Source organism: Salvelinus fontinalis, chromosome 16 (genome assembly GCF_029448725.1).
Source record: "Salvelinus fontinalis isolate EN_2023a chromosome 16, ASM2944872v1, whole genome shotgun sequence".
In the NCBI taxonomy this organism is placed as follows: domain Eukaryota; kingdom Metazoa; phylum Chordata; class Actinopteri; order Salmoniformes; family Salmonidae; genus Salvelinus; species Salvelinus fontinalis.
In genome coordinates, this window is record NC_074680.1 from 24,656,039 (window position 1) to 24,672,792 (window position 16,754).

The 16,754-nt window shown below is 41.6% G+C and overlaps 2 protein-coding genes across 3 annotated transcripts in view; one reads left to right on the forward strand and one right to left on the reverse strand.

The window, feature by feature from the left end:
- Positions 1–9,905: 9,905 nt before the first annotated feature.
- Positions 9,906–12,076, forward strand: LOC129812853 (gremlin-1-like). The gene is made up of 2 exons (XM_055864782.1): positions 9,906–10,058; positions 10,647–12,076. Exon 2 carries the CDS (start codon positions 10,648–10,650, stop codon positions 11,197–11,199), a length of 552 nt encoding a protein of 183 aa, XP_055720757.1. The 5' UTR covers positions 9,906–10,058; position 10,647; the 3' UTR covers positions 11,200–12,076.
- Positions 12,077–13,040: 964 nt separating this feature from the next.
- LOC129812848 (formin-like) overlaps positions 13,041–16,754 on the reverse strand; it is a 122,233-nt gene continuing 118,519 nt past the window's right edge. For both annotated transcript variants that reach the window (XM_055864776.1, XM_055864777.1), the window contains exon 19: positions 13,041–16,748. In XM_055864776.1, coding sequence (XP_055720751.1) covers positions 16,704–16,748 — 45 coding nt within the window. In that variant the 3' untranslated portion in view covers positions 13,041–16,703. The remainder of the gene's footprint in view (positions 16,749–16,754) is intronic.

Consider the following 16,754-nt stretch of genomic DNA (forward strand, 5'->3'; position numbering starts at 1 on the left):
GTAGTTCGTTCCAGTCATTGGCAGCAGAGAACTGGAAGGAGAGGCGGCCAAAGGAAGAATTGGTTTTGGGGGTGACCAGAGAGATATACCTGCTGGAGCGCGTGCTACAGGTAGGTGCTGCTATGGTGACCAGCGAGCTGAGATAAGGGGGGACTTTACCTAGCAGGGTCTTGTAGATGACCTTTAGCCAGTGGGTTTGGCGACGAGTATGAAGCTAGGGCCAGCCAACGAGAGTGTACAGGTCGCAGTGGTGGGTAGTATATGGGGCTTTGGTGACAAAACGTATGGCACTGTGATAGACTGCATCCAATTTATTGAGTAGGGTTTTGGAGGCTATTTTGTAAATGACATCACCGAAGTCGAGGATTGGTAGGATGGTCAGTTTTACAAGGGTATGTTTGGCAGCATGAGTGAAGGATGCTTTGTTGCGGAATAGGAAGCCAATTCTAGATTTAACTTTGGATTGGAGATGTTTGATGTGAGTCTGGAAGGAGAGTTTACAGTCTAACCAGACACCTAGGTATTTGTAGTTGTCCACATATTCTAAGTCAGAGCCGTCCAGAGTAGTGATGTTGGACAGGCGGGCAGGTGCAGGCAGCGATCGGTTGAAGAGCATGCATTTAGTTTTACTTGTATTTAAGAGCAATTGGAGGCCACGGAAGGAGAGCTGTACGGCATTGAAGCTCGCCTGGAGGGTTGTTAACACAGTGTCAAAAGAAGGGCCAGAAGTATACAGAATAGTGTCGTCTGCGTAGAGGTGGATCAGAGAATCACCAGCAGCAAGAGCGACATCATTGATGTATACAGAGAAGAGAGTAGGTCCAAGAATTGAACCCTGTGGCACCCCCATAGAGACTGCCAGGGGCCCGGACAACAGACCCTCCGATTTGACACACTGAACTCGATCAGAGAAGTAGTTGGTGAACCAGGCGAGGCAATCATTAGAGAAACCAAGGCTGTCGAGTCTGCCGATGAGGATGTGGTGATTGACAGAGTCAAAAGCCTTGGCCAGGTCAATGAATACGGCTGCACAGTACTGTTTCCTATCGATGGCGGTTAAGATATCGTTTATGCCTTGAGCGTGGCTGAGGTGCACCCATGACCAGCTCTGAAACCAGATTGCATAGCGGAGAAGGTATGGTGGGATTCGAAATGGTCGGTAATCTGTTTGTTGACTTGGCTTTCGAAGACCTTAGAAAGGCAAGGTAGGATAGATATAGGTCTGTAGCTGTTAGGGTCAAGAGTGTCCCCCCCTTTGAAGAGGGGGATAACCGCAGCTGCTTTCCAATCTTTGGGAATCTCAGCCGATACGAAAGAGAGGTTGAAAAGGCTAGTAATAAGGGTGGCAACAATTTCAGCAGATAGTTTTAGAAAGAAAGGGTCCAGATTATCTAGCCCGGCTGATTTGTAAGGGTCCAGATTTTGCAGCTCTTTCAGAACATCATCTGACTGTATTTGGGAGAAAGAGAAATGGGGAAGGCTTGGGCGAGTAGCAGAGGGGAGGGCAGTGCTGTTGACCGGGGTAGGGGTAGCCAGGTGGAAAGCATGGCCAGCCGTAGAAAAATGCTTATTGAAATTCTCAATTATAGTGGATTTGTTGGTGGTGACAGTGTTTCCTATCTTCAATGCAGTTGGAAGCTGGGAGGAGGTGTTTCTGCTTGAAATTTCTGCTTGAAAAAGCTAGCCTTGGCTTTTCTAACTGCCTGTGTATATTGGTTTCTAGCTTCCCTGAAAAGTTGCATATCACGGGGGCAGTTCGATGCTAATGCAGAACGCCATAGGATGTTTTTCTGTTGGTTAAGGGCAGTCAGGTCAGGAGAGAACCAAGGGCTATATCTGTTCCTGGTTCTAAATTTCTTGAATGGGGCATGCTTATTCAAGATGGTGAGGAAGGCATTTTTAAAAAATATCCAGGCATCCTCTACTGACGGGATGAGATCAATATCCTTCCAAGATACCTCGGCCAGGTCGATTAGAAAGGCCTGCTCGCTGAAGTGTTTCAGGGAGCGTTTGACAGTGATGAGTGGAGGTCGTTTGACCGCTGACCCATTACGGATGCAGGCAATGAGGCAGTGATCGCTGAGATCTTGGTTGAAAACAGCAGAGGTGTATTTGGAGGGCAAGTTGGTTAGGATGATATCTATGAGGGTACCAGTGTTTACGGAATTGGGGTGGTACCTGGTAGGTTCATTGATAATTTGTGTGAGATTGAGGGCATCAAGCTTAGATTGTAGGATGGCTGGGGTGTTAAGCATGTTCCAATTTAGGTCGCCTAGCAGCACGAGCTCTGAAGATAGATGGGGGGCAATCAGTTCACATATGGTGTCAGAGGACAGCTGGGGGCAGAGGGTGGTCTATAGCAGGCGGCAACGGTGAGAGACTTGTTTTTAGAGAGGTGGATTTTTAAAAGTAGAAGTTCAAATTGTTTGGGAACAGACCTGGATAGTAAAACAGAACTCTGCAGACAATCTTTGCAGTAGATTGCAACACCGCCCCCTTTTGCCGTTCTATCTTGTCTGAAAATCTTGTAGTTGGGGATGAAAATGTCAGAATTTTTGGTGGTCTTTCTAAGCCAGGATTCAGACACGGCTAAAACATCCGGGTTGGCAGAGTGAGCTAAAGCAGTGAACAAAACAAACTTAGGGAGGAGGCTTCTAATGTTAACATGCATGAAACCAAGGCTATTACGGTTACAGAAGTCATCAAAAGAGAGCGCCTGGGGAATAGGAGTGGAGCTAGGCACTGCAGGGCCTGGATTCACCTCTACATCACCAGAGGAACAGAGGAGGAGTAGGATAAGGGTACGGCTAAAAGCTATGAGAATTGGTCGTCTAGAACATCTAGAACAGAGAGTAAAAGGACGTTTCTGGGGGCGATAAAATAGCTTCAAGGAATAATGTACAGACAAAGGTATGGTAGGATGTGAATACAGTGGAGGTAAACCTAGGTATTGAGTGATGATGAGAGAGATATTGTCTCTAGAAACATCTTTGAAACCAGGTGATGTCATCGCATATGTGGGTGGTGGAACTGAGAGGTTGGATATGGTATAGTGAGCAGGGCTAGAGGCTCTACAGTGAAATAAGCCAATAAACACTAACCAGAACAGCAGTGGACAAGGCATATTTACATTAAGGAGAGGCATGCTTAATCGAGTGATCAATAAGGGTCCAGTGAGTAGAGGTTGGTTGGGGTCACGGCGATCCAGACAGCTGGCCGGGTAGATGGCTATCAGTAGCAAGATAGCATAGGATGGAGGTCTATTTTTAGACACCTCGTGCGTTTCCGTCGGTAGATTAGTGGGGTTCCGTGTGGAAGAGGGGATCAATCCAATTGGCAAAATAGATATAGTGACCCAAGAAAAAAATTTGTCCGATATTCTTATTCAGATAGCAGCCGATAGGACAGCTAACGATTAGCGGGCCCCAGATGAGCGTTCAGGTAACGTCGCGACGGAGGTGCCAGTTGGATAACTCCCTCGGGCAGATAACGTCGGCATTCAGTCATGAAGGCCCGATGGGGCTCCGCATCTGCAGCAAAAATAGGTGACTGTAGCCCAGGAATGGCTGATGGAACTCCTCAGCTGGCTAGCTCCGGAATAGTTTAAGTTTGCTCCGGGATCGACGTAAGCCAATAGTCACACGGTTTGCAGCTAGCTAGCTGCGAAATCAAGGTGCAAATGTCCAGAGCCTGCAGCTGAAATCCGGTGATGAAGTAGAAAAAAAATCCGGTGATGTGGTAGAGAAAAAGCAGTCCTATATGCTCTGGGTTGATATCGCGCTTGCAGACTGGCAGGTATTGGCCCGAGCTGAAGCTGGCTGGTGTCCGAGTTAAGGGTGAAGACCGCAGCAGTGGCTAACTGACTACTAGCTAGTAGCTAGTTATGGCTAGCTTCTGATTGGGGTTACGGTTCTAAAGTATAAAAAAATAGCAGGTCCGTACCACATCGGGTGAGGCGGGTTGCAGGAATGTATATTCAGTTCCTAGATGGAAAGTGAAATTAAAATACATACAAAATGTATACGAAAAATACGAGGACTATTTACACGGGACAAGACAAACACACGTTCGACTGCTACGCCATCTTGGATAGATCTTGCATCATCTTGCATCTTGCATCGATCCTGACTAGTCTCCCAGTCCCTGCTGCTGAAATACATCCCCACAGAATAATGCTACCACCACCATGCTTCACTGTAGGGATGGTGCCAGGTTTCCTCCAGACGTGACGCTTGGCATTCAATCTTGGTTTCATCGAACCAGAGAATATTGTTTCTCATGGTGTTAGAGTACTTTAGGTGCCTTTTGGCAAACTCCAAGCGGGCTGTCATGTGACTTTTACTGAGGAGTGGCTTCCGTCTGCCCACTCTACCATAAAGGCTTGATTGGTGGAGTGCTGCAGCGATTGTTGTCCTTCTGGAAGGTTCTCCCATCGCCATAGAGGAACTCTGGAGCTCTGTCAGAGTGACCATTGGGTTCTTGGACACCTCCCTGACCAAGGCCCTTCTCCACCGATTTCTCAGTTTGGCCTGGCGGCTAGCTCTAAGAAAGGTCTTGGTGGTTCCAAACCTTAACCTGTGACACTGTGTTCTTGGGGAACTTTACTTAAATAGACAGGTGTGTGCCTTTCCAAATCATATCCAATCAATTGAATTTACCACAGGTGGACTCCAATCAAGTTGTAGAAATATCTCAAGGATGATCAATGGAAACAGGATGCACCTGAGCTCAATTTCGAGTGTCATAGCAAATGGTCTGAATACTTATGTAAATAAGGTATTTCTGTTTTTATAAATTTGCAAACATTTCTAAAAACCTGTTTTCACTTCGTCATTATGGGGCATTGTGTGTAGATTGAGGATTTTTTATTTAATCAATTTTAGAAAAAGGCTAACGTAAGAACATTTTGAAAAAGTCAAAGGGTCTGAATACTTTCCGAATGCACTGTATACATATTTTTAAAAATTATTTGATTAAATATTGAATTTGCACTTACTGCTATTAGCCCATAGAAATGCATTCAATAACATGTAAAAACGGTTTTTGAAAATTGTAGTCAAAAGGGAGTCTTTTTTGAAGTGTCTGTCCTCTATCTGAGAGATGTAAGAAAGCTTAGGAAAAACAAAAACACATTTTTACCATGGAATTACCTCTATACCTTTAACGTGGAAATGCCCTAATAACTTCAATACATTTTTCCACCCAGTACCGGCTTACCTTCAGAGGAGTTGCTTGTGGAGGTCGTAGAGCAAAACGGAGAACGCCATCATGAGAGCCTCATCTTTCCCTAGAGGGGTCAAATTAATTTGTAGGCCAAACAGACGTTTTTTGAGAAGACCGATCTTCGAAATGTCTCCTGGTCTGACAAGCACAGCTGTAGCTCTGCCACCTTCCCACAGATGCAGTGGATTGAGATGCAGCCCATGCAAAAAAACACATTTTTTATGTATTTATCATACCTTGAGCTGAGGAATAATTGTAATGTTTTTTGTTTAACATTTCTTTATGCCCAGCTCATGAGGCCCCTTGATGATGTGAGGCCTGAGGCAATTGCCTCTTCTGCCTGATGGTAAGTCCGACAGTGTGCGCAGATACTGTGTTTGACTGTGTGAGAGTGAAGTCTTGCATCTCGCACATCTCAATGGGTGTGTTCCAGCGGTAAGCCTAACGAAGCCGACTGTAGACGAAAGTCGGTGGAGGTGCATCTGCAACAGCCGAAAGTCGTACACTGTAGTGGATTTCCAACAGCAAGGCTCAGATCCACATGGCCGTATCAACATATCTGCTATTGTTTGTTTATAAAAGTTTTTCTGTATAAATGTCGAAATAAACTTCTATACCCCCATATCACGCACTCACTGAAAACATAATGTGTGGTCAATGGTGGAAAAAGTACTCAATTGTCAAAAATGACTCAAGCAAAGTCACCAAGTAAAATACTAGTTGATTAAATGTCTAAAAGTATCTGGTTTTAAATGTACTTATGTACAGTGGTGGAAAAAGAACTAAATCATCATACTTGAGTAAAAGTAAATGCTATACATCAAATTTCTTATATTAAGTAAACCAGATGGCACCATTTTTTTTACATATATATGGACAGACGGGGGCATACTCCAACACGCAGACATCAATTACAAAGCAGTTTTTGTGTTTAGTGAGTCTGCCAGATCAGAGGCAGTGCTTGAATTGGACCATATTGATGTCCTGCCTGAGTATTCGAAATTTAAGGTGTACTTTCGGGTGTCAGGGAAAATGTATGGGAGTAAAAGTACATATTTTCTTTAGGAATGTAGTGGAGTAAAAGTTGTCAAAAATATAAATAGTAAAGTATAGGTACCCCAAAAACCTGTGTCAAACAAACACACCCTAATGATTGGTTGACATATAGTGCCTCCCACAATGAAGGTGATGGCTGCATGGTGCAGTTGGTGAGAAGCAACTGCAGCGACTTTAAGGCAACTTCATCACATGATTTTTGTCAAGTTCATGCAGTCCATATGTAGTCGCAAGTCGAACAATTCCTATACCCATAATGCAGAACACTTTGACAAAAGTGATCTGTCATCCACTTGAGCTCGCCTAATATATTGTGCCGCTGGTGGCAATTGCCTGTCCAAGAGGATCAAAACCGTAATGTATCATGGGTAAATTCTGACTGACTGAATGATCTACAAATAATAATGTACTCTTAGAAAAAAAGGTTCTGGATAGAACCAAAAAGGGTTATATTGCTTGCTTTATATATGGTACCATGAAAGGTTCTATATAGAACCCCTTTGTAGGGTTCTTTGATCAGAAACCCAGGAGTTATTCACTGAACCAAAATTGCTTCCAAGTAGGGTTATATATGGAATCAATTTCGGTTCTATATAGAACCTTTAGGGGTGCCATTTATGAAGCAAGCATATAACCCTTTTAGGTTCTATGCAGAACCTTTTTTATAAGAGTGTGAGTAGTTTATGATGCAAAGTTCTTTGTAGATCAGTCAGTCTGCAGTGGCCGGCACTGTCGGATGCAATGTGGAACACGCCCAGTGTCATTTCGCGAGTCTTAAATTGCCCCTAATTTACTTTTTTTTTTTTTTTTACTTCGTAGAGAATCAGTTTGAGCAAAGTAAGGTGTAGAATCACTCATCTACAAACAGTATTACCTGCCAAATAATAGGTTTTGTGCAATTTAGATTCGTATAACTACTTAGCCTCCTCTGACTAATTAGACGACCCCCCCCACCAAACACTCACGCACAACCAGAGATTGATTGATTGATTGGAAGCAACTTGTAATTTAAAGAACATTTCCTAGGATTTTCTACCAGAAAACCTAGTGGATAATACTGGAAGTACACGTCAAATACATTAACCCACCAAAACAACTGGCCCTAGTTATCCTATTAAACATAGAGGTTTGTAGACGGTCGTGTTTTATTTGAGACAATTGAAGTAATATGAGCCTGACGTAGGCTATCTAATTATGTATGTATAATAAGATTAGCTGTAGGCTATCAAGCCACAATGGAGTGTTCAATCTGTTCAAATAAAAATTACACGCAATGCATCCTGACGAGGTCTGTCAACTAATTGAATTGATTCAGCAATAGGATTAATATCCCATTGCTGGCACCTCAATTAATTCCCTTCATATCACACTCATCGCACTACTGTGCACAACCGTAGACGTGTTCTGCATGTATTTTTATTTGAAAGCCCGTTATATTATGGCTTCGCATTGTGTTGCTGCGAGGATTGGCCGCCAACCATGTGTTGCGCAGATGGGGAGTAGCCCAGTATGCCTACAAATAATGCAGGACTCTGACGAGCAACAGCGTGGAGAGACTCAGGATGTACTGTTATAACTGCAAACATGGCCAGGTCACCTAATCCAAACTTTTCAGAACTCAACATAGCCTATGCAGACGGTCAGGCGGCTGAGGATGTGATAGGTTACCTCCGGAAAAACACCTGACTACCGAATATGAGGAAGCCTAAGTACGCATAGCCTAAGGCAGGGGTGTCAAACTCATTCCACGGAGGGCCTTGTGTCTGCAGGTTTTTGGTCTTTCCTTTCAATAAAGCCCTAGACAACCAGGTGTGGGGAGTTCCTAACTAATTAGTGATGTTAATTCATCAATCAAGTACAAGGGTGGAGCGAAAACCCGCAGACACTCGGCCCTCCGTGGAATGAGTTTGACACCTGTGGCCTAAGGTGTAGAATACTGTGACTGGTTTATCCGACAGAGAAATTAATTTGTTTTATATTTGTTTAGTGTTTTGTATTTGAAGATATATAGCAGGTTTATTTGCCAAGGTGAAATAACATAGGCTTATAGTTCGTTCGTTGTCCTAAAAAAAACATGTAGGCTAATTTATATGCTAGGCCTATTGAAGCCTAAACACACTTGTGATAGGCTATCACTTTTGCTTGAACAGAACACATATTTTATTTTTTCTGTCTTTAGCATATAACCAGAAAAGTAGCGATGCTTCAAATAGTTTTGAGATTGTATCAATTGCAGAACTCCTTCTGTTTGTAAAACTGTCTTAAAAACACTTAAGAAGTGTGAATTGATGGGAATTAACTGAAGTGAGACAGAGGAGCCCAGGCGGAAATGTCAAGAATGGAATTGGACTTGTCTTGAGGGGCTTATGTTTTAATTTCTAAATAACAAAAGTGTTTTTGGCTGTTACCCTAAATATATTCTCAAACGTCATGCTAATTTCTCAACATTTCATCCCGGCACAAATGTGTCCATAACAGTTTCCAACCAATTACGCACTAACTAAGAACTCTTTATTTTATTTATTTTTTTTAATGAGAAAATTGGACCACTTTATTTTCTGTTAAACATAAGTCTAATTTAAATAAATCGTTATTAGCCTACTCAATTTGGCGCAACAGGTGATATAAAGACTTGGTCCAGAACATATTTTCTCTTAATTTAATATGGCTTATTCGTTTCCCAATCGTAAATATTAGTAGGCCTAATTTCTAACAATTTGTATCTTTGGTGAAGTAATGCATCCAAGTAAAAAAATACTTAAAAAAAATGTTATTCTACAAATCGAAAACAGCTCACTAAAATTGTAATTTCAGAATAAATAACACAATCAAAAACATAGCCTATAATAATACCTAGGCATTAGGGAAATTCTAAATAATTCAATAAATAAATGCATTCTATTGAAAACGTAATTAAAATACAATTAGGCCTTACGTGTTGTGGAACTATGCCTATGATATTAAACGTAATGATTTGATTAAATCTACCATTTACATTTGTAGGCAACGTCACACAAATAGCCTATATTGCCATTATAAATTGAACCAAAAAATGGTAACTTGTAATTCCATTCGGCCACATGCATTGTTATTTGTGGTAACAGTTTCTTTTACAGTCCTGTCACTTGGCACTGTTTCAATTGGCATTCACAAACGTAATTATCCGGGACCATTATGTAAAGATCATTAGCATGCATTTTATATAATGTAAAAAGTAGACTGTAAAATAAACCATTACTGGCCCCTCGCCCCTCTCCCCCTCTCTGTTATTAAACTAGCCTATAGACAATTAGAGATAAAACAATTAACATGCAGTTGAACCAAATAGGCTATACCTGCTTTATATTTATGACATGCATAACATTCCCAAATGTGTGTCCAGTATAGTACTGAAGTCTGCATGGTTTCCATGAAATTCGTGCCAAAATTATCCTACTCGCCCTCCCCCATGGTATTCTTAAAGTGGGTTCGAGGAAGTGTTGAGGGGGCGGATAGTTTTGATTTCCTTGCATCGTGCTTAGCCAATAATGTGGAAGGATCTGTTGTGCACATCTCAGCTGACAGACATTTAAAAAGGAGACAGTCAGGCGCTGCTGCAATTTGTATTAAAACCTCAGTCTCTTTCTATGGAATCCTTAGCGACTCCAGACTACCAACAGCGCGAGCCCCCAGAGCAGTACTACAGTCTCCACCATTAGCTGCCTCTTGCCTTGGGACACTTCATAAAGAACACCCACCACAGATAATTTCATTTGCAGCTACTTTAAAGCTTTTGACAGGTTAGTGAAGTTTAACGCTTAACATCTGAGAAAGTACGTGCGTAAAACTTGGGCATGTTATCGAATTAGATTCCTTATCATCATATCGCAGGGGGTCTTTATGCGTAAACTCTGCTTGTATGTATACCTATTCTGTAGTTAGACTACATGTCCCAGTGATTATTGTAGCCTATTGTAAATATACATGTGAAATTTAATGATTATTCTCATGCATAAAGGTTATTGTTTTTCTGTATTCTGTTTTACGCAATGGCTAGCGCCCATTAACTTCGCCACCGCAATATCTATGAAATATTAATTTGCATTCTGATATATCTTCGTTCTGATTTTACTATTGAATTAGGTCATGTGGACTATATTGTCAATATAAAACACGATACAAAATCAATAGGCAATGTTTAATGTTTCTATTCCTCTTAAATCGTAAATTACGTAATTTCAACAACAGCGTTGAAATGATAGGCTATGGATAACCTCTCGTGTATAGATATCTACGTGTTAAACCAGCTGACCAAATTACCCGAGATTTTAGTAACCGAGATTAGGCTGTGGATGATAATTCAACCTTCACTTATCTTTCCCCTCAAGGATGGCCAGATCGGCGTATATCCTCTGTGGCATGGTTTTAATCCTGGGGCTGCTCTCATATACAGTGGCTTCCAAAAGGAACAGGGGCTCCCAAGGCGCCATCCCTCATCCTGACAAAAACAACCCTAACGAATCGGAGCAGCAACCACAGGCACCGCAGGCGGGCTCTGGTTCCCGACGACGGGAAAAGAGTTCTGCTGCACCGGCTGAGGAGGTGCTGGAGTCCAGCCAAGAAGCGTTGCATGTCACTGAGCGCCGCTATCTGAAACGTGACTGGTGCAAGACCCAGCCACTCAAACAGACCATCCACGAGGAGGGCTGCATCAGCCGCACCATCATTAACAGGTTCTGCTATGGACAGTGTAATTCTTTTTACATCCCCAGACATGTCCGCAGGGAAGAGGGAGCCTTCCAGTCTTGTTCGTTCTGCAAGCCAAAACGATTTACTACCATGACTTTCACTTTGAACTGTCCAGACCAGCAGCCGTCCACCAAGAAGAAGCGCATCCAGCGCGTAAAGCAGTGCCGCTGCATCTCCATAGACTTGGACTAGCCCTGTGATTGACTGGGATGCGGCCAATTAGTCTCCTCATCAAACAATTATTGGATTGTTCACATGAAGGATAATCACCGTATGTCTGGGAGCATTTTTCCCTATTCCAAATATGAGAAAATGTTCAATCTGCAAGGAACGTAAGATCAGACAGACATGTTCAGCATGTTATAGGCTTCTGTAGATATACTTGGGCATATTCTTTTGTAAACAAGGACTGCTGTACCATGTCAATTTATGCGCATAATTGCCTATTAATCAAATTGCAATAGCTCAAATTGCAATAGCAGCCTGTGGCAAGCAACGTTGCATGGTAAAATGACGTGGAATGAACACAACAAACTGCTGATTTTGTAAACAAGCGCACGGCTTTTCCAACCTCCTCAAATAGGACTACAGAACCTTTTCACACAATGTTTTTACACTATTTTGAACAGAGACAGCAATAGGCTATCAAAACCAATTTCAATGGGGGAAATAGGACAGACAAGGCGTTTATATAATTAATGGTTGACGAATAGATAGTTTCCACTATGTGGAATTTGAAAAAAAGTAACGACTATTTAATGTGGCAAAAATGCTCCACTGATTTATTTGACTCCAATGTTCAGTGTTATAGTGGAGAACGGAGAGTTTTTGTAAAGTAGGCTAGGACTAATATGTTCGATGCTATAAATCTAAACAAACGAAATATCTGTATTAGTTGGACATGGAAATGAAAATGTTCCATGTAGGCCTACATACTTGGTTATAATGCTGTAGATGGAAGCTTTTCTTTTAGTTATAAAATGTTATTCATACACGAATTGTATATGCAACCAGTTTGATAATTGTATCAGAGTAACTGATCCACAAAATAAACAGATATTGACATTGATGCAGTGGTCACTGAACCTGTTCGCTTTTTGCTTACATTGTTCATGTCTGAATATTTCAGCGTCTGGGTGCAGGGCTGACACCACCGATGTGAAATGGATCGTTAATTAACCCACACCCGAACTGCAAAGACTCCGATTTCATGCAGAGCATTTTATGTATCAGGTTTAACCCTAAACACCAAATAAAAACATATTCTCTAGTGATGGGTTATTTTCTTCTTGCTTGGAGCCAACCTCTTGCTGGGACTTTTATAAGTTCCTTAGACCCTTGGATACATTTCGTCGTAAAACGAAGATCATTTATGAGAAAAGACCACAAGTAACGCGATTACATGTTAGACTCAACAACCTTTTCAATAACCCCTTCAAAAGATGTTATCGAAGTTTACAATAGGATCTCCCCTGGCTCCCAAATCTGTCAAAGGCCCATGTTTTTGCGGGGATAATCTGATGCTAAACAGGGCTAACGCATTTGTAAAACCATTGCTCCCTTACGGTTTCTTGTTCAGATGGTGCAGGCTTACATGACTCTCTAAAAATAGATACATCAACCAATCAATAGCCTTCTTAAAAAATATAACACCGATCAAAGTTTTCTTTCTCAGTTATTTATTGTCGAGTTGTTTAAGCCTCTTACGCATTTGGGACTTCAGAGTTGTTTTGTCAGTTGCGTCGCTCTGCTTCGATTTACCCTTGCATTCATTGTACCGAATGTAGTGCTGACATAATCAAGTTTGCGCCACCATTGGCACATGTAGCCAAGTGTAATAGGCTACAAGTCATGTACAGAGAAGTTGCGTGTTTCTATCCATTTCTATCGATTTAACTTAGGTGCACTTTCTCTCATTATTATCGTGCTTTCTGACATTTTCAAATTATTAATTTAGAATGAAAATGTGCATTGTGAGATATATAGGTGCAAATTAATAAATCATTGCGCACAAATCAATGAAACAATTAGGCTATGGTCATTTTCACCTTTATTTGGCTACTGCATCATTACTGAGCCTGAATGGTATTAGGGAGTGCTGAAAGTAGAGAAACAACAGACAAGGAGAGTTAAACATCCGTTTCCATGCGAGCCAGGATTCCTCATCTGTAGACTCCAGTTAAGACTTTTGTGACTGAATTGTTTGCAATCTATTACTTTGACCTCGCGCAAATTCATTTTTAACGATAAAACACCTAAAACACGTGGGCACATAGAGTAGGCCTCTCACGAAATGAATCAACATATACATGTTATACATATAGGCCTTTATCAAAATAGAAATTTTTGCCTACTAATTTGGTTCTGAAAAACTAGTAAACATAAAGTAAACATAAAGTAAACATAAAATGCAATTTAAAGATTATGAAATGTCTTCATACAAAAAATAATGGCACATTCAATGATTATGAAACAAAGGTGCTATTTTGACACTTAATAGGTTCTGGCAGGGGTAAAATATAGGCCTACACATGGCTTGATATGAGTAATTGTTTCTATTTTTAAACAAAGTAAACATTGTCTTGATTTAAATGAAACAAAAGGCAATATATATAAATAGCCAAATTATACTCTCTATAGCAGTTCAGGTAGGGTATGAAACAAGACCATTTGTGGTAAATGATGAGGCTTCATATATACAGTGCCTTCAGAAAGTATTCAGACCCCTTGACTTTTTCCACATTTTTTTAGTTACAACCTTATTCTAAAATAGATTTAAAAATATAAAAAATCCTCAGCAATCTACACACAATACCCCATAATGACAAAGCGAAAACGGGTATTTCAAATTTTTTAGTGTGAAGACCCTTTGCTATGAGACTTGAAATTGAGCTCAGGTGCATCCTGTTTCCATTGATCATCCTTGAGCTGTTTATACAACTTGATTGGAGTCCACCTGTGGTAAATTCAATTGATTGGACATGATTTGGAAAGGCACAAACCTGTCTGTATATGGTCCCACAGTTGGCAGTACATGTCAAAGCAAAAACCAAGCCAATGGAAGAAGTTTGGAACCACCAAGACTCTTCCTAGAGCTGGCCGCCCAGCCATACTGAGCCATCGGGGAGAAGAGCCTTGATTGGGGAGAAGAGCCTTGGTCAGGGAGGTGACCAAGAACCCAATTATCACTCTGACAGAGTTCCTCTGTGGAGATGGGAGAACCTTTCAGAAGGACAACCATCTCTGCAGCACTCCACCAATCAGGCCTTTATGGTAGAGTGGCCAGACGGAAGCCACTCCTCAGTAAAAAGCACATGACAGCCCGCTTGGAGTTTGCCAAAAGGTACTTAAAGACTCTCAGACTATTAGAAACAAGATTATCTGGCCTGATGAAACCAAGATTTATCTCTTTTGCCTGAATGCCAAGCGTCACGTCTGGAGGAAACCTGGCACCACCAGTGAAGCATGGTAGTGGCAGCAGCATGCTGTGGGGGTGTTTTTCAACGGCAGGGACTGGGAGACTAGTCAGGATCGAGGCAAAGATGAACAGAGCAAAGTACAGAGAAATCCTTGATGAAAACCTGCTCCAGAGCGCTCCTTATCCAACCTGGCGCTCCCCATCCAACCTGACAGAGCTTGAGAGGATCTGCAGAGAAGAATGGGAGAAATTCCCCAAATACAGGTGTGCCAAGCTTGTACCGTCAGACTCAAGAAGACTTGAGGCTGTAATTGCTGCCAAAGGTGCTTCAACAAAGTTCTGAGTAAAGGGTCTGAATACTTATGTAAATGTGATTTTCAGTTTTTTGTTTTTTAATAAATTGGCAAAAATGTCTAAAGAACTGTTTTGCTTTGTCATTATGGGGTACTGTGTGTAGATTGATGAAGAAAAAAACCCAATTGAATCAATTTTAGAATAAGGCTGTAACTTAAAAAAAAAGGAAAAGGTCAAGGTCAAGGGGTCTGAATACTTTCCGAAGGCACTGTAGGTCACATCCATATGAAACTAAACACTTCTTTCACCTGACTACTGAGCCATTCATGCATCCTCCTCAAGCTAAGGCAGGAATCAAATTAATATACAAAAATACAACCGCAAAGAAAAAAATTATAATGTTTTGGCATACATTTTTCATTTTAATATATAAATAAAGGTTAAACCCCTGTCTATAGTTTTCCAAGACAAAGTTGAAATCTTCCAGAGTTCAAAGACATTTTTTGTTGTTAAATAAATATACTATAGTTCTCTCCAAAAAATACATGGATGATGCAATTTATCCCAACGTGTTAATTCACAAATGTTATCATAGCACGGAAATCATAGAATTGCATAGGAGTTCAAGCTGAAGTGCTAGAAAGTTCAGTACATTTGATTAAGTACCATTCTGACAATAACAGAAGGATGTAGCTACTAAATACAGCTGATGCAAGCAGGAAAGTGCATAGGATTGTGACATACATATGTCATAAACAAACTTAATTGGGAACAACTAACTACTCTATCATATACACTTCAAAAAATGTGTCAGGGCAGCCACAATCAGATGACCTGTTGCTTTCCTCAGCATAGCGTATAGCAAGGTTGCTTGTTCATCTCAGAGCGTGACGTCTGACTCAGTGGTTGAGAGCAAGGCGTTGCTGCATTCTCTGGCTATCACCCAGAAGGGGTCAGTCTGGTACAGTGAGAAAGTCAACACTGGTACGACATACTGTTTCTACCATTTGACCAGGACCCACATCGCTATGAATTCAACAGGACTCTCAGTCCAATACAGACTACCGATTCTCTTCATAAGACAACATCAGGTCAAACGTTTCTGTCCCTGCTCATTTGAAAACAAACACCAATTGAAATACATTTACAAGACACACTTCAAACATGGATGGGCCACAGCAGATGAAAAGCTATTTTTTACATTAAAGTATTGTATACTGCTTTCATATTCTAAATCATTGTTAGAATAACAACTCCTGAATGTCTTACCTAATCGTAATAATTTCACTGAGTGAAGATCGCCATATTTGTTAACATAGCTCAGCAACAATGAGGCCTCGTCTGTAGTTGTTGCATAACCTGGCTACAATACATAGGACTATATGTCCTGACGATGTGTGATTCTGTCCTGAAACCCAGAGTGAGGAATGTATGCAGGTCCTCAGCTCCAGCAGGCCTAGGAAGCCTAGAGGTCAGTGGTCATCAATGTAGATATGTCAGCTGGAGTGCTCATTGTCCTGAACCCCAGCATGCCTCAGAGCAGGCTCTACAGGCCGGCCATTCAAAGGTCACACCAGTCTGGATGAATGAGGTTGACCTTTATCCCCTGTGAGTCTCATCATGTCAGTGGTTTAGTCAGCCATGGACCCTCTGTGTAGACTTAGCAGCCTGCATATCTGCTGCAGGGTGGCATTCAGTTTCCTCTTTCCCATGGTGTACATGTTGGTCTGGATGGTGGTCCTAGGGATACACAGTGATAGAAGCCCACAAAAGGTGCCTCTCATCTGGGGAAGAGGCTGAGTTGGAAGAGAGTAGTGGATATGGTCCAGTCAGTAAGGACGGTAGAATGGGCCGTAGTAGAGAGGTCCACAGTGTGGGGGCACGGAGGGCTATATGAGGTATGATGTTGGGTAAGAGGCAGGTGGTGAAGGGAAGAAGTGATCATCTCCTCTCTCTCCACTCTGTTCTTCATTGATTATCCCCTTCAGCTGGAAGACACGCTGGCTTCTTTCTGACGCAGTCTCTCTTTCTGTTG

Excerpts from the sequence above, each read along its gene's own strand:
- LOC129812853 (XM_055864782.1), top strand. The coding sequence starts at position 10,648 with ATGGCCAGATCGGCGTATATCCTCTGTGGCATGGTTTTAATCCTGGGG.